The sequence below is a fragment of the Ctenopharyngodon idella genome, chromosome 12, assembly GCF_019924925.1.
Source record: "Ctenopharyngodon idella isolate HZGC_01 chromosome 12, HZGC01, whole genome shotgun sequence".
In the NCBI taxonomy this organism is placed as follows: Eukaryota; Metazoa; Chordata; class Actinopteri; order Cypriniformes; family Xenocyprididae; genus Ctenopharyngodon; species Ctenopharyngodon idella.
The window spans coordinates 12,507,763-12,535,289 of NC_067231.1; the positions used below are offsets into that span (position 1 = coordinate 12,507,763).

Below are 27,527 nucleotides of genomic sequence, written 5' to 3' on the forward strand. Positions count from 1 at the left end.
CTCTAATATATCGTACAATAGTGGACTTTAGGGTCAGAAGTCCAAACCAGACTTAAAGCAGACTATTCTGACTGAGCTAGAATGACTAATATTTCAGAATAACCTTCATATCTGCAGGAGAAGTTATCTTTAAAGCCACCCTTGAGCAAAGAGCTACACTAAAGCCACAATAAACAGGTGAACCAGGCAAGATGATTCTATGTAAATAAATGATGGCTTCGGTATAAAGTCATACAAGCTGCTTTAAAAGCTGCATTAAAAAAATGTAATGGCACCCTTTTCACCTAATGAGGAGAACATAATCTCTGATCTTCAAGAGACAGTTCAGCCTAAAATGAAACTTGTGTCATCCTTTACTCACCCTCATGTTGTTCCAAACCTGAACGACTTTCTTTTTCAAGTGGAATATAGAGATTATCTGAATGTCCAAACTGCTCTTTTCCATACTATTAAATGGCAAAGATATATTTACTCGCTGCATGGAAAAGAGCAGCTTGGACATTCTTTAAAATATTTTCTTTTATGTTCCTTTGAAGAAAAAAGTCATACAGGTTTGGAACAGCACAAGGTGATTAAATGATGATAGAATTGTCATTTTTGGATGAACTATGCCTTTAAGGCTTATATCTCAGTGCTCCAAAAAACACAGAATCTGTGCTGAACTGGGCACGTTTTTCTGTGGAAGGCTGTGTGTCACAGACAGAACCAGGCCACACAGCACTGCATTTTGGGATGTCTAACAAGCCCTCTAGTACTGCAGCCAGAGTTTTTATTGCACCACATTAGTGCTGGATATTTAAAGCAGGGATGTCAGCAATACTTCACAGCATCGAGCCATGAATAAACCACAAGCAGGAGTGTTTAATATTGATTATTAAAACTATAATGGTGATGATCATACCTTAAAATAAGATGGCAGTTAAGCTTGATGAGAACTTTTGATTACAGGCTCAAGATGAGTCATCAGAGGATCAGGGGTTTGATCGATGCCCTGCTGTCATGGAAAATCAATCTATGCATTTAAGCTGTGCCATGAAAGACAGATTACGCTTTCCATTTAATGTCATACAAATGCGTGCTTTAATGGGTCTGACCTGTACAATGTTACATTGCACAGTTGCCCCAACTTACTTAAAAAACGATATTTGCTTTATATACAAAATACTTCAAGCAAAATATAAATTGAATTGACTTCCTACAGTATATGCCCTAACAATGTATATATAGTAAAAATGGCAATACGATTTAGATTAATAATAATAATAAACTATTTAATAAAGCACCTTTAAAAGCAACTTCTCAAAGCACTGTACACAAGATAAGCAATTATCATTTTAAATGCTGATTTTTTCCCTCTTGCTCCTGGAATAAAATCTATGAAAAAATGCTTTATTCTCATGTTTTATTTTAATCTCCACCTTGGTTCTGTTTACCTCATTGTGTGATTGTGTGTTATTGCATTATGTAATGAGCTTGCAGCCTTGGACACACTTGGAACTAGTGGTCATTTCCTTCATGTTTTCTGTTTGTTTTTCATGGTCTGCTGTAACCGAAGGCTAAATCACTTTACTGTACGTTCCTTTGTGTTCTCCAACCAAGCAAAGATCATGCCTGCATATAACGACAACCCTGTAAGGAAAAACAAAAAAATAATGTTAAATGACGACCCATCAGGTCCCAATTATATTAAGTGTCTTTAACTATGTACAAACATTTAAATTAATCATTTAATACAGTGCACTTATTGTGTTCCTATGTAGGCCTATTTTATATTTTTCTTGCATTTAAAAATACCTGTATGTTATAACACATGTAACTACATTTGTAATTAATTTCTTTAATTACATCTACAATTACACTGTTGACCCAGCAAAAGTATTTTTATAGTAGTTAAAGACACCCAGTATATAGTGGGGCCAATAATCACTTTAATGAATTTCTTTTCCATGATGGAATGCTTAAAAATATGTTTCATAACTATGCAGTAAACCTAAACAGGAGAGATGAATTGATCCCACTATTGTGTGCATGGTACATCTGGAACCTAAACAAAGGTTTTCATTGATTGACACATGTCAGTGTACCTTTTTAAATATCTCAACACAGAAAACACCTGTTAACCCAACTTATTGTCTGTCCAACCCCTCTGCTCTTCAGCTGCCACTTCGACTATGGGGGCCCAATTCCCCCTTGACTGTCAGCCCATCCATCCAGGACAGCAGCCAGAAATATCTAACAATCTTTTGTAAATGTCTTGTATGTTGACAAGTTATATTATTACCCACCTAGTATCCTAATATGACAACCCGACACATTTGTGACCTTAGTGCAATTGAGATCAGATCTCTCTGAGATTTCAGAAGTGTTTATTTCAGCTGCTTTTTTCTCTCAGGTGAGAACAGCTGGAGTCCTGTGATATGACGTGACAAACAGCCTCGGTTGAACTGCACGGCACTTCTCACTTTTTAGTGCTGGAATCTTTATAGCAGTGGGTCATTGTTTTGAGTAGCAGTGTGGGCTAGAGCACCATTAGACTGCAGCAGCTGCAGATTATGCACTGATCTCACCAGGGGTTACAGAGCAAAAAGATTAGACTAGACGTGTGGAAAAAAACAACATTTAATATACTCTATATATACAGTATATATATTTACAATCTCATGATGTATTATTTATTGATATTTTTGTTTTTTTCTCAAATATTAGTCTGCTTGGTCATGCTTTAAACCAATATGTAGACACTGCCTATATCTGAATATGTGTACTTCCCTACTATACAGTATACCAAATCAGTAGGATGGTTAAATACTCAGTATTTATGATCAAGTAGGCAAACAAAACCCGGATGACCTGTCCGCATCTACTGATATTCAGAAGTGTGCAACCAGAATCAAAAAGCTGAAAAATTGTGAGCTGGGAGGCTCATTTTGACCGCTATAGGTACCAAGAAAGTCATTCCTTGTTATAAGTCAATTAAAACAATGCATTAGCAATAAGCATCATTGGCTGAACAAATAGCATGAGTTTGGGGGCGCGGCTACCTGGTTGCCTACTTCCATTGAAAAAAAAAATTCAGCTATGATATATTAAAAGTGACATTAAAGGCATTTATAACATAAAAAATTTGAAATTCAATTTCAAATAAATGCTGTTCTTTTGAGCTTCATATTTACTAAAGAATTCTAAAAATGTATCATTTCCATAAAATAATTAAGCAGCACAACTGTTTTTAACATCGAAAATAATAATTGTTTCTTGAGCATCAAATCAGCATTTTAGAATGATTTCTGAAAGATCATGTGACACTGAAGACTGGAGTAATGGCTGCTGAAAATTCAGCTATGCCTTCACAGGAATTAACTTTTTTTTTTTTTTAAATATTAAAATTATTATTTTAATTTGTATTAATATTTCACAATATTACTGTTTTTACTGTATATTGATCAAATAAATGCAGCGCTTGTGAGCATAAGGCATTAATGAAAACATAAACAACAAAAAACAAAAAATATTACTGACACCAAACTTTTGAATGGTAGTGTATATAGTGTTGTTTGGTACATCCACCAAATAACCATATTTTGTATAGTGAAGATACATTCATTAATTACCTCTGTTCTTCGTTTGTACAAATAAATGATTGAATAAAATGACTATATGCATAAAAGATCACTAATAACAGCAGAAAATATAACAGTAAAATATAGCAAATAATTTGTTCTTTTAAAAGAGCCTGAGGTGAAATGTAGGTGGCTTTCGCTGTGCTCTCTGTAGTTCTTCTTTTGATCTTCAGATTCTTCTTATGAATTTTAAGAAATGCTCTAGGTTCACATTCTAGACAGGAGGTGACAATAACTCCAGGCTAACAAAAATTCAAGTCAAGGGATCTCACTTTCATTACAGAGCAAAACAAAAACTTGCTGTATAACTTTATTCATTAAAATGAATGAGCAAAGTTTAAATAAATACATGGTAAATACATTTGTATTCAGTCATTGGAGAACATAAAACCATAGCATTAACACTGGAGTGATTCATTAACAGACAATATAAATACAAATAAAGCCACTGCATGAGTCCAATGAAAATCACATGACATGATGAGCCACAAATATGCAAAAATACACCACATACAAGTATCCAATTATGCGAGCCAAGTCAGGATAAGTAGGATGACTGAGGTTAGAGGTCATCTACTAGCATACTGTAGTATCACTAGACCTCTGATTGAGTCCTAAATGAATCATGAAACTGATGGCACAAAGCAAAGAACTTTTTGTAAAATAAATTATGTTTTTTGTTGTGAAAAATACTGCTGTCAACCACTCTATTTAAAGAATAACCAGAATCATCAATCAGAACCATGAAGATAAAAAAATAAAAAAAAAACACAAATTGTTCATCCATGTTATGGCTAGTCAACAAACATGAAACTTCACTGACAAACACACAAAAATCACATTACCAATCTTCCTTTCATGCCCAAGAGAGGTTGAGAAAGGGTTGTCAACAATTGCTAAACTACACTCAACAAAACCATGAAGTTTGAGCTCAGACACAAACCTTCAGTTTAAAGTTTATAGTTTATTAACAGCTACATTTTAAAAGCCCATCAGAACCGGAGGGAATGCTTGAGTTAAGGAACGTTTCACACAGAAGCTTTTATTAACTGTGGGCTTCTGTAACCCTGGAGACAAAGCGCTGTCTCTTTAAGAATGTTGGGTAAGTTTGACAGCCTGTTTGCCAGGCTATTTTAGCTGAGACCAAGCCCCTTACTGACCTACTTTCAACAGAAGCATGGGACATTAGACCAGGCCCATGTTGAAGAGAAAAATCCTAAACATTTTAGTTTTAATTTCATGTTGCAGCACAATTGAGCTTCTTGAACAGATATACACTATACTATCCATAAAATCCACATATTCTAATACCACACAAAATGTTGGGACCTTCATTCAAGCAGTCAGCAATGAGGAGTCCAAATTACATAACAACTAAAGACAAACAGTTTAACTGGGCTCATCATAGAACCCTGGTTCACAACAAATAATACTACACTGTACACACAATGCACAATAAGTAATTCTACTGAAACTTTACATCTAGAGCTTACATTATCACTGCTGTGCGTTATCCTCATGCTTACCTGATGTGGCTGTCAGGGTCTCCCTATTAATTCTTTCATGAGTGTGAATGTGAACTAAATTGACCACACTCACAGGTAGCCGATTTGGAATTTGGATTGGCATGACAGGAAGTGGAATTGACTGATATTTAACACAGGCAATGCATTATGGGAAATTAAGTCTATAAACTTATAACTCCAAAGCGCCAAAAAAAAAAAAAAAAAAAAAAAATCTTTCAAAAAAGGTTTTAATGAACCAACATTCAGTTTGCTACAATTATAAATACATCTACACTGCTGTTCAAAACATTTGGGGAAGATTGAATGTTTTTGAAAGAAGTCTCTTCTCCTCACCAAGGCTGCATTTATTTGACACAGTAAAAACAGTAATATTGTAAAGCATTATTACAATTTAAAAGAACTGTTTTCTATTTTATTTTAAAATGTAATTTATTCCTGTGATGGCAAAGCTGAATTTTTTAGCAGCCTTTACTTCAGTCTTCAGTGTCACATAACTGTTTAGAAATAATTCTAATATGCTGATTTGGTGCTCAAGAAACAACTGTTGAAAACAGTTTAATATGCTTAATATGCAACTTCTTCATATTTTTGTTGAAATCATGATACATTTTTAGGATACTTTGACTAATAGAATGTTCAGCATTTATTTGAAATAGAAATCTTTTGTAACATGTCTTTACTGTTACTCAGGGACGTGCACAGACATTTTGAGGGGCAGTAGCCCAAACCAAGGAAAGGGTTGGTCAGTCTGTGACACGGACAACAAGTTTAATAAGCATCAGAAAAGGAGCAAAACACTGCCAACAAAAACAAACTCCGCCGAGGAGTTTCTGCAGATTCACCATAGACTGGAGCGTAAAATTGCCATAACTTTGTTTTAAAAAGTGGGTGGGACAGGAGTGCGTGTGTGGGGGGCACAAAAAATAACATTACGATGTCCAGAAATCAATTTCAATAGTATACTGAGTTTAATTTATCGACATAGAACTCATGTTTAGCCTAATGTGATAGTTTCATTCTTACATCTACTATAATAATATGTTGTTAGTCCTGAGATTGTTCACATTAGTGAATAAATACATAGATTCACTATTAGTGTTCATGAGTTCTAAGGGTCTGGCGGTAGAACTTTTGTTAAGCATGTCAGAGGTTCTGGGTTCTAATCCGCCCACATATAGTTTATTTATTTTTCTCATTAAAACCAAAGATGTTCATCCGTGATTGTATAGCAAGAGCAGGGACACATTTGTGTGCATTTTTGTTTTGTCATTTCAATGGAACGAATAGAGAGTCTCCGCAATGGTTAGCTATAGATTGAAGCACTTGTCTGCGCACTAGCCACCGCCACTGAGTGGCAAACGAGCACTCAGCATGATTTAAAAAACAACACATTCCAGCACCAGATCGCCTCTTATTTAACACAAACGAACAAAATTAATACACTGTTTAATTTGTATTGGGTACATCTGTACTGCAAAATGTTTCAAAAAGTGGCGGGGACATGTCTCAGCCATCCCACCCGCAAATTATGCCTATGACTTATGTCAACACGATAGAGGAGCGAAGGGAACTAGGAGTGCGGCCGGGGTGCTAGTGAGAAATGGAAACCCTGGAGTGAATCTGGAGCAGCAGAGTCATTACAGAATGCATTTAGCGTGGATTGAAGTCCACTCCGCTCATGTACTGTAATCTGCCTGCTAGAGGGGCACCTCAGCCCATGAGGGCAAAGGGTCAGTGGCTGTCTGCACATCCCTGCTGTCACTTTTGGTCAATTTAATGCATCCATGCTGAAAGTATTAATTTCTTCCCCAAATTTTTGAACAGTAGTACACATGAACTTTGACTTTAATTCTATTTCCTTACATATTTGAATTACAATTCTGCATCCTGTTTATTAAAATTGTTTATTTTGAAAGGCATTCTCAATTCAATTGTTGCACAATCCTGTTGGCTGTTTAAAATAATATCACTACCCATTACCTTTTAGTGAATGCAGGCTGAAAACAGTCATGATTTGGATTATCAGATCTACAACTGTAATCTACTCCAAACCGAAGCCCTCTGCATTTGAAATGGCAATAGTCAACTTTTGCCGTAATTCTTTCTTGCTCTTGTATGGAGGTAGACAGATCTGGTTGAAGCATGTATGCGACACTGGGAGCCTGCAAAAAAAATGAATAAATAAACTGTAGAGAATGAACATACATGCAGTCGTTTCACTGAAATCAGCCTTTGTGATGATTACCAGTCAGTGGAGACATCAATCTTGGAGATCTTGAAGTTGAGGTCAGCCATTCCTCCCACAGGAACGCGGTCACTTCCTGTGGTAAAGTGGAGCAGTTTCTTCTGCAGCTCCAAAGAAAAGGCCAGAACCACATCCCAGAAGGCCCTGCAACACCAGAGCAAACAGTAATTTTTCCACTGATAGACATGCATTTAAAAGCATGACTATAACAAATTGTAAACAAGAAATGTACCGAATGGTGGGATCAGTCTTGCTGTATCCCTCATACTGCACCACTCGCTGCAGAGAGCCCATGTCCAGATTAGGACTTCCACAAACCAGGATCTCAACCTCTTCTGGCCTCAAGAGCTACATAAATTATAGATTTAATGAGACCTTATAGTACTGCCATTGTTGTAATTACATACATATTTGTGGGAGAAAAATTATTCATTTAAATAAAGTATAAAAAATAAGGCATTTGATTTGCCCCCTAACCTGCAAATAAACTTTGCAACAAAAAAGTATGGGTAACACTTTATATATATTTTCATCAAAATACAGTAAAATCAGTAATATTGTGAAGAATGATTACAAATTAAAATAATTTGTTTTCTATTTTAATATATTTTAAAATATAATTCATTCCTGTGATGGTAAAGCTGAAATTTTTAGCAGCCATTACTACAGTCTTTAGTGTTACTGTACATGATCCTTCAGACATCATTCTAATATGCTGATTTTGTGCTCAAAAAACATTTCTTATCATCAATGTTTCAACAAAAACATTAAGCAGCACAACTGTGATACTTTTTTCAGGATACTTTGAGGAATAGAAAGTTCAAAAGAACAGTACTTATTTAAACTAATTTTTAAAGTCACTTTAATATCATTTAAGTTGAAATGACTTGTAAAGCCAAGTTGATTGTACTTAAAATTTAAGACAGCAAATTAACAAGTATTTTTTTACAGTGTAGTGTGTTATGAACAAATATGTGTTTGAATTAGTAATGAACAATAGAACATTTATTAATTAATGTCAACCCAGATTAATAAATGCTATAAAAATTATTGTTCATTGTTAGTTTATGATACCTAATATATTAACTAATGTTAACAAATTGAACAAACTGGGTTAATAAAGTATTCTATCAACTAACCAGTTTATGTTTATCACAATTCTAGCATTTGCATTCTTTAGTTGCACTTTTAATTTGGCACAGCATCTTAAAAAATCGTACTAGATGCTGAAAAACAGCAAGACATGACAAAATAAACCAAATTAAATGTTCAACAAAATAAATGTTCATCAATCAACAAGAATAAAAAATTAAGGCTTTCAGTTAAAATAAAGATTTGATCAAAGGGTTGATTGACAGCCCTAGAAAAAAAACAAAAAAACATTACTTTAAAGAAGCAGTCATATCTGCATATTAAACAATGTTTTGCATCACATGTTTCATTCACACCAATAAAGGATGAAGTAAAATTACTCCATGTTGGTATTACCATCCCTTTCTATTGCCACACCCTGCACGTACAGAGACTGTGCAGTGAGAAACAGACAGACTGTGAAAGACAGAGAGACCAAAAGATAAAGATAGGTCTTTAAGCCACAAAATAGGTAGCAATGGTCCAAACCAATCTGCCACGTCCTTCCCCTCCCCTAACCCTACCCCTCCCCGCCTCACACCACTCCAGGACCAGCGAGTCAGATATTACCGTTACAGAGCCTCTTACATAAGCAGCCAGGGACACAGTCAACTGTTGCATAATAAAGACGGGGAGGGTCTAAAGTTGATCATGGCTAGTGGAATCAGGCCAGAGGAGGTCTGAAATTATGTTTATCTTTTCTTGTTGTTACACTATTTCACCACCGTCACTCTGTTAACCAACCAGACACATGTACAGCTGATCCTACAGCATACAGAGTGAAAAAAACTAAGCAGAGCAACCGATGATTGTGCACTTCAGTGAACCCAGAGAGAAACCAATGACTCACAGGCTGATCATTTCTTAAAATGGTCTGATGAAATCTCACTGCTTTTCTTTTTTTCTGTGTGCATCTCTTGATTAAGAGAGCAGCACCATATTGGGAAGTCTAAATCGAGGCTGAATCATCGCCAAGATAAACAAACATGCAGTTTGCTATTTTCCCTGGTGCACAGAGAAAAATATTCAACAAATACACATGATCCTGAACATATCATTTGTAGTTTTAGGTTCAATGAAAGTCAGTGTAGTTCTTACCAAGGAAAGTTTTACAAAAGAAACAAAATGTGTGTTGGTTTCTTATGCAGACTATTCCAGCACACAGTTTGAAACACACTCCTTCAACATGTGTTAAGACACATGAATTTTAACTAAGAACTATTAACTCAGCAAACTGCAGGGAATGTCAACTAGTGCCAACATGCATAACAAGCAACAACAAAACAACTTCAACTTCTGCTGATACAAAACATTGTTATCCATAAATCACAATAATGACATTTTCCCACCATACAACAGCTTGGCATGAAAAATAAAAGAGTCTAAAGAGTTCAGGAAGGAAGTCAATAATGTCTATCAGTTTTGGTCTCTTTAAATTATACTGGATATTCTTTCAGACAAAATATAAATTGAAATGGATATACAGATATGAATAGAAACTAGCCATTTCAATGAGTCAGCACTGTATTTAAACAAATGGAGGAGAGGATGTTATGTGACATACTCATGAGCTGTGTAAAGTCTGCAAGAAACTGTGCCTTTGTTCAGATTCCAATTGACATGCTAAGCAGGGCAAGAGACTTGAAATTTTCTGGGGGTCTCTATGTATTCATTCTATACGACCTTAAAGTCTGAGGTCTCTCCCAGCCAGTAGCAGAAGAGCCTGGATACGGTATGGAGATTGAACAAACAAAGCAGGCCCAGTTACAGGGCACCCTTCCAACAGAGGGGGAAGGGATGGCCCATACACAGATGTAGCCTTCACACAGACACACACTCACACACACAAAATGGCCCACAGACCCTGCCCTCTCTCCTGCCACTGAAACTCTCTCTGTCTGAGAGCCACTAGTAGAATATTCCAGTTAGTGCTTCACAACAGCACTAACTGTTAAAAATGATTAGCTGGAGTGAAATGTCAAGCTGTTTCTTGGCTTCTTCTCACTTGCTTCCAGAGTATTACCCTCAGAATTTCTTATTCAATTACCATGCAATGAGGATTTTGACAAAAACTATACAGCAAACTCACCATCAGGGCATTTGAGGCACAAACACTGTGAAAACCATGATAGAAAGCAGCAAACTGCCTGTAGATGGACTTATTCAGCAGGAAATCAATGTAGAGCTGGATGTATTCTGTGCAGGGACAAACAGATCAATCCTTCAGAAGCAGGATGAGGCAATTCATGTTGAAAAGGGAAAACCCAGTCATGCACATAACTAGAGTGGAGACTTTCTCACCTTTTCTGTTTAGGTTGGTTACAGGGATCTTGTCCCCTCCTGGTTTCAGATTATATGACTTGACCACTCCAAGTTCTTCCTGAAAGACCTAGTGAAACACATACAGACATGACCTCCATTTCCATTATCTGCAGAACTGATAGTCTAGTTCAATCAGACAAACATGCTTATCTATTAAATACCATGGAATGAGAGCAAACATCCTGATTGTACAGGTCAAGTTTAGAGGGGACTCACCTGAAACGTGGTGTAGAAGTCCTCTTCAACATTTCCTTCATAGCTGAGGAGTTCCCCAAGCCCATGAGCAAGATCCTGAAGTGCACACAGAAGCACTTTAGACAAATATTCTGAATTTACTTTGCAGTAGAAGGAACACTTTTCAATACAAATCATAAAAAACTGCATTAACAATACAATAAAGTAGAGATTACTAATGTCTCAGCATATGTGACATTATGTGAGGTATCTGTGACTGTGAGAGCATTAAATATTATGTTATAGGGCTGCACTTCATTTTCTGTTCAAAGTCTGTGCGGCTAATAAAATAAAAGCAGATGGGATGTTTGTGCTGTTTGAGGCAAATGGTGGAAATCTTGCTTCTTTTTTTTTTTTTTTTTTCATTTTAAGAAAGTAGCTTTAGAGGTTCCACGTCCACATTACCTTTGAAAAAAGTTTGAAACAAGGAAGCAAACAACGCCCGCAGGCAGTTATGTAAGTTTGGAGGAAGCCAGAGACCGTTAAAACAGAACATCTGGCTCATTTAAATCTGACTTTGCAGTAACAGGAGAGCGAAGGGAAATCAATATAAAAGCGGAGCTTAACTAATTTTTCAAGATATAATCAATCTCTTGTACATTATATTTCAGCATACATACTAGTCTGTATTATGTGTAGTATGTCTATAATGTGTTGCTACAGAAGAAATAGCTAATATTGGGCGCCCTCTGCTGGACACAGGAGAGGCAATTGCTGAATTTGAACATGCATATCATTATGTCCTCAAAGAAAACACAAATTAGATTAGCAGTACACTGGAACCATTCAATCATGATTTACCCCTAATTAAATGTATTTAAAATCTGCCTGTGATATTTAATAATATACCATTTAAAAAAAAAAAAAAAAAAAAAACACTAATGATATAGGGGAGACCAGGGCTAGTTGTTAAACAGTGAAGTTGATTGCTACAAGGTTTGTATCTCATTAACAAGAAGGTTTTGAGTCCAATTGCACAAATGCGTGTTTTATTCAGCGGTGGATTTACATGTTGGATTCAAATGCCTAGTCCAATTCTGTTTGGTAAATAAGTGAACTTCACTCCCATTCAAAAGTTTGGAGCTGCTAAGAATATTTAATGTTTAAAAAAAAAAAAAAAAAAAAAAAAGATTCTTAAAAAAAAGTCTCTTATGCTTACCAAGGCTGCATTTATTTGAACAAAAATACAGTAAAAACAGTAGCATAGTGAAATATTATTGAAATTGGAAATAACTATTTTAATAATTTTGAATTTTCTCCAGTTTTCAGTGTGACATAATTCTCCATATATCATTCTAATATGCTGATTTGGATTTCTTAAATGTTTGGATGAATACTCAAGCAATATTTCTTATTAACATAAATGTTAAAAACCATGTTGAATGTCGAAACCATGATAATTGTTTTTTCAAGATTATGTGGATTCAGTATTCTTCAAAAGAACAGCATTTATTTGAAATATAAATCTTTTGCAACATTATAAATGTCACTTTTGATCAAATTAATGTATCACTGCTGAATAAAAGTATTTAAAAAAAAAACTTACCCCAAACTTTTGTAAGTAAAATCAGACTTGTATACATTCAGATGTTTTTTTTTTTTTGCTAACTTGTTTGTTTCATAATTAACAGTAATAATTAACAGTAACAGGACATTTTGTACTTGATATTTTGCTATATTAGAAATAGAACACAAGAAACTAGCATTTGAAGGGTTAAGGAGTTCAAAAGAAAAAAGAAAAAAAAAAACATGATACTTCAAAGGCCGTTGTGAGATTCACAAGACAGGCATGACTTTATCAGCAGAGCTGAAAGCCAACAGAGCGCTATTACTGCTATCTTCAGAACAATGCACCATCTGAGGCTTATTAATCACATCCAGGAGACTAGACAACAGGAGTGTATGAGCCTGTGATGGCTGGGTGACACCCTGGAAGTGCAAACGATAACACAAAAGCTATTTCTTCTTCTAGTCACTCAGTGTTATTCTGTCAGCCATCTACATAGTCTATATTTGGCTGCGTGAGCTCAATGTCACCATATAATGAGCAACACATCTAAATGGTACATATAAGCTATATGGGCTGCTGGATATCATTACTTCATATTGGAATAATAATGTGTTACACTGCACAATGACAGCTGGTGGTTCACCCATCAGCGACTGACTAACTCTGTGTTCATCAGGATTTGGCTGGATTGAATGTTATGCCATGTGGTGTGTCACAGCTTGTGTACATACAGGCATAATCTGCTGGAGGTCCTCCAGGGTGAGGGTCGCCATGCCAACGGGGGTGTCGAGGTCACACGGCACAATGGGCGGGGTCAGCAGCTTCTTGTAGACACAGGGGGGGAAGCGGATGTCCAGTGTGATGCTGTTATACACAGCCAAGCCCATAAGCTGACAGATGGGGTTAAGTGCACACAGCTGGAGAGATTCAAAGACCTGACACACACCTCCAGCCTTCTGAAACCAAAGGCAGCTTCCTCACTGTTTGACGGTCAATGATTTCACAGGCAGTGGTTTGTATGAAGGCACCTTTGACAGTCTGCTTTCCATAATTGTCATGTCTAATGATCTAAAGCAAGGTCAAGCGAGCTTTGGTCATAACCAAGCAAATATTTAATGGCTGCAATACTTTTTTATGAGCAGAAATGGAATAAATAAATAAAAATTTATACAAAACTTCTTAACTACCAAAATACACAACCATTCAAATGTTTGGGGTCAGTAAGACTTTTTAGAGAAACTAATACTTTTTTTTTTTTTTTTTTTCTACAGAGGATTACATTAAATTGATTAAAAGTGACAGTAAATACATTTATAATGTTACAAAAGATTTCTATTTTAAATAAATGCTGTTCTTTCAAACTTTATATTTCATAAAGAATTCTGGAAAAAAAAAAAAGATCATGGTTTTGACAAAATATTAAGTAGCACAAATGTTTTCAACATTGATGATAATGAGAAATGATTTTGAGCATCAAATCAGCATATTAATTTAATGATTTCTGAAGGATCATGTGTCTCTGAAGAATGAATGGCTGCTGAAAATTCAGTTTTGCTATCACAAGAATGAATTGCATTTTTATAATTAAAATAATATGTAATATGTATATGTATGTAATAATATTTCACAATATTGCTGTTTTTATTGTATTTTTGATCAAATAAATGCAGCCTTGGTGAGCATAAGAGATTTTGAGCAAAAGACAAAATCCTTACCAACCCCAAACTTTTGAACAGTAGTGTATATGTACAGGATTGTGGGATATCAAAAGATGCTTAATTAGGTGTGTCCCTTTGAGCCCTTTGATATGTCTCAGCCCAACTTCCTTTTTTCAATGTCACCATAAGAAATAAATCTTAATACATCCTTTAAATTTGACGGCATAAAATGAAAATTCACCATACCTGTTTTCTAAATGCGTGTTTTTGATCTTATTGTGAACTATTCATTCATGCATGTTTAATTTTTTTACCTTATAAATTTTAATCAATATATCATAACTCAATCTCCCTGGTGACGTACGCAGACTTCTCTAATCATTTTGTCTGATCATCCCATCCCTTTGTTATTATCAGCTTCAGATCTATCTAACCAACAAGTCATGGATAGAACCCTGCCTTGATTTTTTTTTTTTTTTCATTTTTCAAAAAAAAAAAAAAAAAAGTGTACTTCAAATACCCAGATGATGCACTTAATTAGCTGAAAAAAGTGTGGATGTTGGACACTTCATGCACTCAATTGTCACTGCTATCAGACACCGATGTTGGATGACATAATAAACTTTAAAAAACCATACACTAGATGGTTCACTACATAGTGCATAGTATAAGTGCATAATGTAAAGTTTGCATTCGGGACACAACTTGTAATTTCTGTGCAACTAGTGGCAGCAAATGGAATTGTAATCTGTTTGAGCGGCCCAACTAAATACCAATTGGAGATGAAGGGAGCAGATGAAATGCTTTGGTGCCACAAGTGGTGCAGAAATTACACAAGTCCTTTCATATTTCCTAATATCACAACATCAACTAAAGCATCACAGTAAGATGCATGGAAGAACACCCAACAGGTGTATAATACATTTAGAGGAAAATGTGAAGAGTCCTGCGAATAAGTGCTTTCAGCTGCAGCTGACAACTCAACCCCATGTGCTCTCCATATGTGTAGCGAGGGCGATGGAAAAAAGTCCTCCGCTCAGGAGAGAGAGAAGGGAGAGCAGACAGGCAGGACTGTTTCCATGAGGACTGCACAAACCGAGCACAAACTGAGCGATGAGACAACACAAACCGAGCCCCGGCTGTTCCTAACGGGACAAAACAAAAGAATCTTTATTTCATAAGTTTTTACTGATGTGACACAGCAGTTCTGTGCTGCAGGAGAGAGAACTCAGAGGCTGTGTCATGCGCTGGACCGGCAGCCATATGTATCGAGAAGCCTGAACCAGAGGGGACAATTAGAGGGGTAACAGCAGGACATGGCAGGCTTTGGCTGCCACCGTGTCTCTCCTCACACATTCCCGAGAGCACCGTGCGGACCAGGTCTTGACACGTGCCCGTCCACGCACCACATAATTTACAAAACCATTTCATAACCATAACTATATCTGTGCATCTTTCATTAGTGTCATATTGCATTATAAGCCTGTGTAATTGACATTTAGAAATCACATGGCATAAAAATAGCATACGCTCCATTTTCACATCATCATAGCACAGATTGGTGGCAGAAAATATATTTCCCACCAGAAAACAGAAGGACGAGAATGAACCTCAGAAGTGTGTGCCAAGTGGGAGCTGACTCTATATTTATGCACTATTTTAAGTTTGTCACACCCACACGTGACCACCTATACTGTATAAACTGCAGGGAAATGAAAGGATACGGCTCCAACCAATCGAAACTCAGAGTAGTTGTCACATTTCCAGCTGCTGAACCAATGACACTGGGACTCCTTCACATATGTGAACATGCCTGTAACATGACACAAAGAAAACGGATAGAACAATTAACATTAATGAGAAGCACCTGGCAAATGAAGTAAAGTAGGCTAGAAATTAATATGAAAATAGAAATGAATATAAAATAGGCAAATGAAGTAACAACTGACGACTGGAAGTCTGTCCCAGACACTGATACTTTCTTATAGAGCACACTGTTGAATCAGATATTTTAATAATTTGGAGTTAAAATTAGGGATTCTCCGATCCGCCTTTTTCGCTTCGGTATCGGTATCAGCCGATACTGAATCCCAGGTATCGGAATCCGTATCGGTGTCCGTATCCGTTATTCAATAATAATAAAAAAGTGCTGAATTGCCTAATAAACTGTATGCCTCACTGCGTGGAAGAGACTGGGATCATTCTTTTGTGCAAGGCATCAGGCTTGACTTAAACATTACTTTTCTAACTTTGTAAAACAAAATAAAAAACAGACACAAATGTAGTGAATTATTTATTAAATAATTGATCATCAGTGCAACAACTGCAAATAAACCAATAGCTTCACTGGCTTGGTAGACATTCAAAATAAACAGGAGTCCAGCTGACTCCTTCATCCATGACTCATGACTTGTTTTTCATGAATGTTTGCATCATACATGACATAAACTAAATATATTTATATAAATATATACTATAAAATTAAAAGACATTTCTTTTACATTTATAACGCAGTTTTTTTAATGAGGCAGCAACATATGATAGATAGGACAGAACAAAAAAGGCTATTAACAATCTTTCATTGCGTAAAAGTATTATAATATGAACGGCTCCCATACAGAGCGGCACAAAGCGCTTATGCGCATCCCGTGTGCAGAGTGATGCGTTTGAAGCAACATAGAGTCACAGCGCGCAGCGGCAGCGCTCCGTCCGCATTGAAAAATTCAAAGCACAAAGTAAAGATATATTGATGCGTATTGTATTACCGGTATTTTTGTCTACAGATGAAGTATGATAATAGAAACATTGAATCATCTTGGAGAGAGTTTCACTGTGTTGACTGTCATAACCGAACGCGACACGCAGTTTGAATGCTGAATTACCTGACAGCCACAGCTGAGGGAGGCATTTACGTGAACTTTAATCTAACGACTTAATTATTCATCTGTAGCTCAAATTAAACCATGGAATGGCTTCAGAGCACTTGGAATATAGTGCACGAAAACTTTATGGTGCTTTTTAATTTTTAATTTTTAGTTTTGTGCCTTTTGTGGGGCTTAATAACACAGAATAGCCTAGTACACGCACAATATCGGATTTGGATCCGGCCGATACCCGATCCGGCAAAAATGTCAGTATCGGATAGGCGCATCCCTAGTTAAAATATTATAAGTGCCACACCATTAGAAAAGTACCTGATTTTTTTTTTTTTTTTTTTGAGTATCAGTGCTCAACTATTGTTTTTTTTTTTTTTTTTTTAACATAAACCTTACTGAAGTTTGTTAGTGAGGAAACATCTTTGTTAAGAAGTTAAAAGTAAACATTTAAGCTTAATATTTTTTGCCTCAAATCAGCATGTCAGCATTTTGCCTCTTTTGCAATGCATTTGATATTTTTATGGGGAAACAAGACTGCTTTTATGTAGCATATACCAGCTGTATTTCATCCAAAACTGGCACTATTTGTCCTGACCATCTTACCGTAGTCTGTGTGAAAAATCTGTCGAATCAGGAGAAGAAACCACTCTTTTGTGAGTCCACCCATGTCCAACCCTGCTTCCCCAACAAACGTCACTTTCAGTTTTTTCTTCAGGTCTGCTCGCTTTCTCGAAAGCTATTAAAAAAGGGAACACATTTATGGAGGGGCCATTTTTCCAAATTAAGTTTTAGCCAGACTTAGAACTTTCCAGAACATAATGTAAATGCTTTTGGCTGAAAATCCTTTCAGCCTAGGAAAACAAAATGTAGGTTTGTGCTACTTTATCCAGAGCAATGCAGCCCATACAAAAGTCTAAATAGTTTTCAGTGGTTCAAAGGAACTCATGGTAACATCTCCAGGAACAGACGCAATTCTACGTTTAGAGATCTGGACAGAGCAGTATTACCTCATCCAGTGAGTCACTGACCAGCTGCAGACGCCTAACTTTAATGTTGAGAAACAGCAGACTCATATCCACCCTCTGCCTGCGAGAGACCTTGTCTACCAGAGTTTGCTGCATTAGACATAGAGAGGAATGCATTTATCAGTTAACATTCCCCTGGAAGAAACAAGTTTACAGAACATGGCCACATCTAGATTTTATTCCATGCCTCTAGATGTCTTGATTCTGAGTAACACATTTCTTAAGACAGATGATGTCTGTCTATTTGCGGTGTATGATGATATTATTCTCTAGCCACATGTCTGTTTATCCTACAGTCTGGACACATATGTTTGGGAGAGAGCCATAGGAATGGCGATTATGCTGCCCCACCCATGCTAGGATTGTTATCAGAAAATACTCTCAGACTAAAAGACATTCTCTCAAACAGAGACTAGCTTTTTCATCTTAAGACAGTTTTGGCTATAGTGAGAGCTCTTTGTGCATGTGAATTCTCACCCTGGCCATGCTGATCATCTGCTGCTCAGAGTCTCTCTGGATGATGGCCTTCTTCACCACTGTGGACAGGATGAAAGGGAACTGACAGAAGGTGAACCTGAGAAAAATATAGTACACTATTAAAGTACACTAGTGATAGACCAATACATCGGCCAGGTTGATTAATCGAGTTCTACTGGTTAGGGTTAACTGCAAAAAATAAAATAAAATAAACAAACAAACTAATAATAAATAAAAATGCAATCTAAATAATTATTTGTATCTTGATTTTCAGTAAATTTATCTCAGCATCCTTACAACAAGGTCAAATTGCTTATGAGGCAAAATTGCATGATTTTATTAAAATGAAGACTTTGGATTCACAGAATATATTTTGAGTTTATTTTTCTAATCCCATTAACAAATAATTATTTCTCTTTTAAGCATACACTACCATTCAATACTTGGGGTTGGTAAGATATTATACTATTTTTGAAATAAGTCTCTTATGCTCACTAAGGCTGTATTTATTTATTATGTATTTATTTCTTTGAAATACAGTAAAAACAGTAATATTGTGAAATATTATTTCAATTTAAAATAACTTAAAATGTCTATTTTAATTCATTTTCAAATGTAATCTACTCCTGTATTAAGTTGAATTTTCAGCAGCCATTACTCCAGTCTTCAGTATCACATCATACTTCACAAACCATTTTAAAATGGTAATTTGGTGTTGAAGAAACATTTTGTCTTATTATTATTATTATTATTATTATTATTATTATCATCATCAATGCTGAAAACAGATGTACTAATATTTTTGTGGAAACCATGATACATTTTTTTCAGGATTCAGGACTGATGAATAGAAAGTTCAAAAGAAGAGCATTTATTTAAAATTCTTTTTTTATAACATCAAAACATTGAACTGAGCTGGACGATTACATCACTGTTTTCTCCAGAGCTGCTTTATAGATAAACGAACTAAGTTAATAACTTGTTTACAATGGAAATTAATCAACAATGAAATTATTAAGCTGGACAATGACACAATTTTTTCTAGAGTTGCTAAAACAAACTTTGTTGCATTATTTTCCCGTTATCACTGTAAAGCTGCTTTGAAACAATCTGTATTGTTCTATATAAATAAAGGTGACTTCACTTGACAAAATGTCTTTACTGTCACTTTTAATAAATTTAATGCATTCATACTGAAAAAAATTAATTTCATTAAAAACCTATATAAACTTAATTGTAGTTTATATTAATGACGTTTCACACATAAATCATACTTTCGCCTCGTTGTTTGGTAAAACATCCTTAATACAAGAAAATTTACTTGAGACGCAAAATTGCATAAACAATAAGGTTTCAGACAACATTTTATTTTGAAAATATATTTTTGCTGTCACACCTGCTTGAATTTCCGTGAGCCTGCCACGTGTGGTAATCCTCCATAAAGTCTATGTGGTCCAGGGTTAGGTTGTAGAAATCAGTGAAAGGGACGATAGGGGGACAGGAAATGCTGTTTGCAGCATCTGTTAAAACAAGATCAATGTAAGATTTTTTTTTTTTTTTTGTTAAGATTCAGCTGTAAAATATTATGGGAAAGCATCTTGACTTTCTCCAATCTCTCTCTAGTGGCTATCACAGTGGTACTCACTAAGCAGAGAAAGGACTTTAGTGGCTGAGGGAATCCACCAAGAGCATTTGGCCATGGGCGGCAACTCTTCTGGTTTGGCAGGAAATAGGCGGGTGGTGATGAAGAGCTGCAAGCGCTCCACCAGCTGTTTGAAACGCTTCTGAGGCAGCCTGAAAGATGAAACATCGTAAACAGAAAGATATAATCCATACACACTTCTGTTTTTACTGTCAATTTGTGTAATGCCTTGACACCAGCTGCCTTGGCTGTTATATAGTGCACAATTCAACTTTATTTGTTGAATTTATATATTTCACAATTAAAATCACAACTACTTAAGATTTAAAAAAGGCAAGTAGCTCATCTATTTAAAAGAAACAAGGTCAAGAATTAATTTCTTCAACAACACCAACAAATAAAAAATATCTTACTGACCACAAAGTTTTGAATGGTATTGTATTTTAATGATGTTTCACACATAAATTGTACAAACTGCACACATTTTATTTGAAAGAAAGAAATTATTAAAAACAAACAGAGCTAGACTTTTTTAGCATTGTGAATTGCTCTCTTGTACAGACTAGCTGCGTTGGACTCACTTTTTAAACCAGTGCATCAGAAAATGGTGGTCCGCTTCAGCCAGGGCTGCTATTTGCCTCAGTAAGTGTGCATAGATGACATATGTGGCTGGGCTGGCGTACTGAGGGTTCTGCGACACAGAGAAGCATTTCAGCAAACTTCAAAAAGGAAATATAACTTTTCATTTAGAAGCAGAGAAAGAAGTCTGGCTTTTAATAAGAAGTGGCACTGCAGCGGAAACCAGCTCTTTTCCTCTCCAGCATGATCTCATCCCTTCCTTAGGCACAGTGAACGCAAATAATACAGAGGCTGCCTGACATTAGTGGCAGACAGATCAGCCCAGTAATTGCCTCTGCTTTTCAATTTCACCATGTCCTCCAGAGAAATGTAGGTCAGGGAGCCCATCAACAGTCTGGGGATGAATAACGCTATATGCGAAGAATGACATCTGTACATGCTTCTGTTTATGAAAACGTCTAACTCCCACCACCACTGATCCCCATCAAATGGAGAGAGAGAAAAAATGTTTTATAAAGCTGAAACCCCAAAATGAACCGAATCCCAGCTAACCAAGACATCCCCTCTCTCTCTCTCTCTCTCTCTCTCTCTCTCTCTCTCTCTCTGCCCACGGCTTCCCAGGCTTAAATCCAGTTGCTGTGTCCTTATTTGGACAGTCCCAGGCCAGCCTGCACTGGTCATGTGTGAAGTAAACACTTAGCTCACGATCTGTCTGCACCAGAGCAGAGCTATGGCTGGAGTCAATGGGCCATGTGGTGAGAGAGGAGATCAAGAGTTTCCTGCGACTCCGTTTCGCCTCTTACTCAGCCTGGGGTGTTTAACATGGCTGCCAACACAAAGGGCAACTCAAAGAAAGATTAGAGCAATTTTACTGTGTAAGTGCACATCTATAGGATTGCACACAGATAACTGGTTTGGTTTACAAAGGGAAATTACAGGTATTACAGAAAAGTATCACATGTCTTTGGGTTCTGTGTAATGAAGGCATTTTGTATTAATGGCATGGCTTTAGTAACTAGTAAGAGGAGTTCAGAGATCAGCAGTGTTGGGGTATCTAAAAGACTAAAAATTAACTAAAGGACGCTAACTTAACTAAATTTTCGGTAGCGTGACAGTAGCTCAGCTATTCTCAAAACAATTTTTTCCAATAAGCATCGAAACTCAACAACAGCATATTTGTTAACTGCATTTTATTGTGCAAAAATGAGTTGAGGCAATATTCAGACACACTCTCCTAAACTATCTTCTCTCACTCTCGTATATTAGTTGTGTTGAGTGATGAGAGAATGAGAGAATAAACTCATTGAGTGATGAGAGAATGATTGATTATGGTGAATTAGTTCGTTTATATGATTCACGTAACCAATCCATAGATCGACTAAGATTCGCTGATAAAATAAATGAATCACTGATCAGTGCAGTCCCCACATCTTTTTTTTTTTGTTGCACATTATTTAGTTATATGCTGATATCAATTTGTTTTCAAATGTTCTTAAATGTTATTAGTTGTATTTTTAAATACATTTTTGTGAACATTATGTTAATTCTGCCACCATAATATGACAATAAAAACTAGAGAATAAATATTGCTCTGATTAGAACAAGAAACAATATTACCTTTTAGTATACATTTAGAATATCCTAATAAATAGCTACAATGTAGTTAGCTACTGTTTTGAAGCTACTTTTTTAAAAGTACTGTATCTTGACTGTATTCTGACTCAAATTCTGATGGCTTTAAAGTAGTTTCAAAGTACATTCACTAAAACTGAAGATCAACTCATCAAGCTAGGATGCTATAGTAAAAGAAAGCATTGCTTTGTTAAAGGGAGGGTATCACACACAGTTTCTGCCAATCTCATGTTAATCATCAATGCATCCTTCATATCTCCGAAAAGTCTTTAGTTTTATCATATTTATAAAGATAGATACGCTAAACCGAGTCTTTCCGAAAAAAGCCGAGCTCCTGGAGGCGTGCCTGCCATCAGTGCCGTGGGCAGAGCTAAAGAGTCATGAGCGCACGCAGCTTTTGCGTAGAGATCATCTGCTAGCTGCGACATCATTATAAATACAAAGGGAACAAAAACGTTTGTGTTGTTTACATTTTATGGACTTGCGCGCCGATTGCCAACAAAACACAGACATCTGATGCAGTTTTACTCACCACCCGCGATCTGCAAATCCAGCGCAGAACTAGGACTTGTTTACAAAGTATTCATCACCGAAATCCCGGGAACAAACAAACATACATGCACAACTCCGTTGCTGCCCCGGAAAAACAAACTTCATCCACTGTTCCCTTAACGCTGGGTTTTTTGGGAAGCTGAAAAAGGTAATCTTTCCCTCACAACCAAAAACACACTCCTTTGGTGACAGGAGCTGCATCTCATTTCGGAGGCTGCGTCCTCTGGAGGTCGCATTTGAAGGCTGAATACTTCATCAAGGATGTCATATTTAAGAAAAGTAACTGTAATAAAATTGACTGATATTCATTGTGAGGTGTAAAATACTGTAATTCCTTTTTTACGTTGCAATCTAATGCTTATTTTTCTTAAATGAGACTGCCTCGATGATGTATGCAGCCTTCAAAGGGTGCAGCCCCTGAAATGGGACACAGCCATTGTTGAAAAATTTCTCGGCTTCCGTATCCCGAACAAAGCGCGTTGATGGGCGTGCTCTTGCTCTTTTTCTGGGTGATGTGTATGTGCACGCTTATCAGGGAGAAGTGCCTATACAAGGAATTCCGCTCTCTTTTGACGTCATACAGGCCATACTTGAAAAAAACTCTCCGAATCCCAGTCCGAAACCGGAAGTAGTGTATTTGGCACAGAAATACTCTGTCATACGTCCAACTCGTGTTTTGAAACTTTGGCCATGTTTAGCATGAGAATGCAACTCTTTAACAGTGTAAATAAGTCAGAATGCATGAAATAGCATTACACCCCCCCTTTAAGAGATAAACAGAACAAAAATTCATGCATTTCTTTATGAACACAAAGAAAGCCCAAGTGTGTAAAAACAATGGCATTACCTGCACAAGAACAAAATATGCTCTAAGGTCATCCTTTGTGCGGGGCCTAAAAATACAGAAACAAAGCTGACAGTGATTTTTTAAATCAGAATTTTCTGCAAAGACTTCATGTCCTCTTTTAGTGCTTCAGTGAGAGAACACAATGCACTACTCACCCTTTCCATTCTCTTAATAAGCTATTAATAATTCCCTTCAGGACTGATTTCTGTGTGTCTGCGGGCTGCAAATTAGCCAGATTAAACCAAATTTATTAAAACCAAATTCAAAACAACAGACAGAGCACAATAGCTTACTGTGTAATTCAATTACTAGAACTTAGAACTTCAGTCAGTTTTTGTAATGGAACGTTTCTTTACGTACCGTATGGAGTAAGGCATCATAAACAATATTGACAAATTTGATGTTTATTCCTGAGTCTTCAATAGTGTTGAAGGGAGCATTTGCTTCTTTCTAAGGAGAACATTACAACATAAAAACATTAAGCACACATTCTATCCACTTACATGGTGCATTTTATATATACTTCCTATATAAAATGGATGGCAAAACATTCACCTCATATAAGAATGAAATTTTCTGATGAAACCATATGCAGATGTTTCTTTTTCTCCCTGAATGAGCTCATTGATTCATTTGGAGACCAAAATGTTCAGTTTTCCTCCTTTCCTGACTTTCACAGTTACGTTTTCCACTGACTTCCAAGAGTTCTTATTAAAAACACTGGCTATACATAAAAGGATGTTTCATTCATAAAATGACCATTATATGAAAACAATCAACAGCAACCTAATTAAAAAAGGTCTTTAACTACTATGTACTAACATTTAAATTGATAATTTGACACAATGCACTTACTGTGTGCATACAAGTTTTTACAATTGTACTTTTAAAAAATACTATGTAATTACAGCTAACAGCTGTATATTTACATATACACAATAATTACATGTACTTAACAATTACATTGTAGTTAAAGACACCTAGTACTAAGTGTGACCAAAAACAAAAAAACACTTGAAACATGAACAACACACTGTATTGGGAGCTTCAACACACCTTAAAGGCACCATTGAGTTCCAAAAAGGAGTCAAATGTGGTCAAGTAGAAATCATGGACTTGCTTCCAATCCCCTGAGATAGTTGCCCTTTCAACATCGTCCCTACAGCCAGAAAATGGTTAAACATACTGTAACTGATCTGGGAATACTGCGGGTGACTGAGGGAAGGATAAGTACGTACTGAAACTCTTTGGCGGTTTTGGTCCGAATGGGAATAATGGGTTCTGAGACAAAACGAGCCTTCACCTCTGGAGGGAGAACATCAATAGAGATACGATGCTTCTGTCTCACATCTGGACATATTGGGGGAAGCTCTCTCACTGAAAACAAACACACAAAGAAAATGAATCAGACAGCAGCTCACAATATGATCAAGGTGGGCCGTTCATCATGCTCTCTAAAGGGATTTTTGCAATCACTCTCCAGCTAACAATTATTTGTTATTATCTTATCAGAGACAACTAACTAAACAATGACTCTCAGCATTCCAACAACTACCTGGTAACATGCAATTACCATCAGCACAGAGTGTTATTTTATTTAAAGGCACCCTAGTCCTTTCATTCTCAACAAACACACTGATTAAGGCTGATGAGTTAAAATTCAACAAAACGATTTGTACTTGACTAGAGTAGGAACAACTGATGTTTTCACGAGTTCGGCCAGTGAATTTACAAGGTAAAGTGAGATATTTAACGAGCTTTAGCACTGCGTCAGGCCCCTAGCCTGTGTAGCGCCTTCATAATGAGACCCCAGCTCATCTGTGCTAAAGACATATTAGGCGTGAACACACTTGTGCCCTGTCAGAGACTTGAAGATGAATGCATCACATAGACAACATCTTTGATCTCCAAGACAATGAAAGGAAAACATCTGCTTAAAACAGTGAAGTGGTTATTAATTCAAAGCAGCCGAATCGACAGCTTTGAAATGTAATGAGATTTTTGTAAAAGGGAATTACCTTTAAATCCCTCATGCATATCATTTTTAAGCCATAGAAACTTTGCTTGTGTTACCAGCTTGTAGACATAAAGCACAGACTGTGGATGTATAAAATTTGTTTGATAATTATCTAACAAGAATTAGCCAAAAGGCTGGAAGGGGTCTGACCTTGTTTAACTGCAGGTAGCAGGAATGGAGAAGAGAGACTTTGGCTGCCTGACTCTCTTTTGTGATTCAGGGTGGAGATGAAACTTCCATAAGAGGGGAAAGGGAGCTTCGGTCCACGATCCAAGCTCTGCTGATAAAACAATCCATGTTATATTCCAATATTTCTGGAAAATAAACTGTGCTGCAGTACACCTGTACACTGATAAAAATGTGCACATATGGCGCTGCAAAACAGATATCACAATAAATTATATATTCTATACTACACTAAACTGACAGATTAACATCTAACTGAGAAAAATAAAAAAGGACTAAAGATACGCCCATTTCTCTTATTCAAATATTTGAATTAAAAGAAGCATCAGTTTAAAAAAATAAAAAATAAAAAAAATAAAAAAAAACATATTAAAACATATTTAAATAATATTGGAGGAAAACAAAACCTTGTTAATTGAGATTGTGTCACTTATTGCGTAACCAGAAGCATCAGGGTTGTTTTGCAGAAATGAAACTTTAATGGCTGATGTATTCTGTGTGCTTTAAACACTAAGAAAATACGAAATCACTAGGAGAAAATACGCTGCATGTGCAGAATATTTCGTTTTTACTGACTTTTTACACTAGAAAAAGTGTTATCTCAGCAGTAGGCTAATTTTTACGTAAGAGTTGATGTCATTCCAATTCAAAAGCAGGGATTTAATAAAGCAAAAATCACAAATTTTATTAAAAAAAAAAACTGCATTCATGTATGATAACGTTATTTTTTATATATCGTATATTTGTATATTATAAGGTATATTAACCATAGTCAGCATTTGAAATGCAAAAAAATACTTACATTGTTTAGTATAGGAGGAAGTCTGTCTCTATCCCTTTCTTCAAGTGGACAGTTATATTCGCTCATGTTTAGATGCATGTCCTCTGAAGAAAAGCCTTTTCGAGCACAGTTACATGGCTTATTTTTTTTGAAAAAAAAAAGTACTTTTCCCGTCTGCGTAATCTCAGTGCTCACTTTCCTTTCACTTTGAGAAATACAGCAACAGTGAGTGAGTCCAGTACTGTCTGTTCTTTCTGCTGCTAAGCAGGTGAGTTTTGGAGACCACGATGACCAAAAAGGCTGATCTTTGCTTGTCAAAGAAAACAAACGAACTAGATGAGAAGAAAACTAAAAAGAAAAGCTACAAAAATCTTAGCAACGTTGCGTTTAGTGAGTGAAGTAACTTGTTGAAGAAGTGCCGTGGCGTCTGTGTGCAGTCCAGCTGTACGCTGGCGCCATGTTGTTGAGGATGATGATGATGAGGTTTGTAGTTACGGACTTGGATACGGCCTCTGCCTCGACGTAACACTGGGGCCGTGCTGTGCTGAGTCAGATTTATTGCACACCTCTAATTAAGAGATCTTTCCTACAAGTAAACATACACCCAGCGAAAATCTATATTTGTATGTAACATCAAAATCACATTTTGGTGGTCGAACAATAAAAA

At 36.3% G+C, this 27,527-nt stretch overlaps 1 protein-coding gene across 3 annotated transcripts; it reads right to left on the reverse strand.

Moving 5' to 3' along the window:
• Positions 1-492: 492 nt before the first annotated feature.
• On the reverse strand, positions 493-27,382 carry hectd2 (HECT domain containing 2). 3 transcript variants are annotated; one of them, XR_007933003.1, is made up of 22 exons: positions 26,882-27,382; positions 26,044-26,173; positions 25,115-25,253; positions 24,933-25,035; positions 24,237-24,326; positions 24,032-24,096; positions 23,877-23,922; positions 20,848-20,957; positions 20,270-20,418; positions 20,021-20,144; positions 18,625-18,721; positions 18,130-18,237; positions 17,726-17,858; positions 15,971-16,059; positions 13,320-13,478; positions 11,061-11,135; positions 10,824-10,911; positions 10,612-10,718; positions 7,624-7,739; positions 7,392-7,535; positions 7,127-7,308; positions 493-1,629 (listed from the first exon to the last, which is right to left on the reverse strand). XR_007933003.1 is itself a non-coding variant. In XM_051915533.1 (21 exons), exons 1-21 carry the CDS (start codon positions 26,957-26,959, stop codon positions 7,188-7,190), a joined length of 2,271 nt encoding a protein of 756 aa, XP_051771493.1. In that variant the 5' UTR covers positions 26,960-27,382; the 3' UTR covers positions 3,915-7,187. The 3 variants fall into 3 exon arrangements, 2 of the variants coding, with proteins under 2 accessions (XP_051771493.1, XP_051771494.1); XM_051915533.1 differs by lacking the exon at positions 493-1,629 and having other exon boundaries at positions 3,915-7,308; XM_051915534.1 differs by lacking the exon at positions 493-1,629 and having other exon boundaries at positions 3,915-7,308; positions 26,044-26,170; positions 26,882-27,381.
• Between the last annotated feature and the right edge of the window lie 145 nt (positions 27,383-27,527).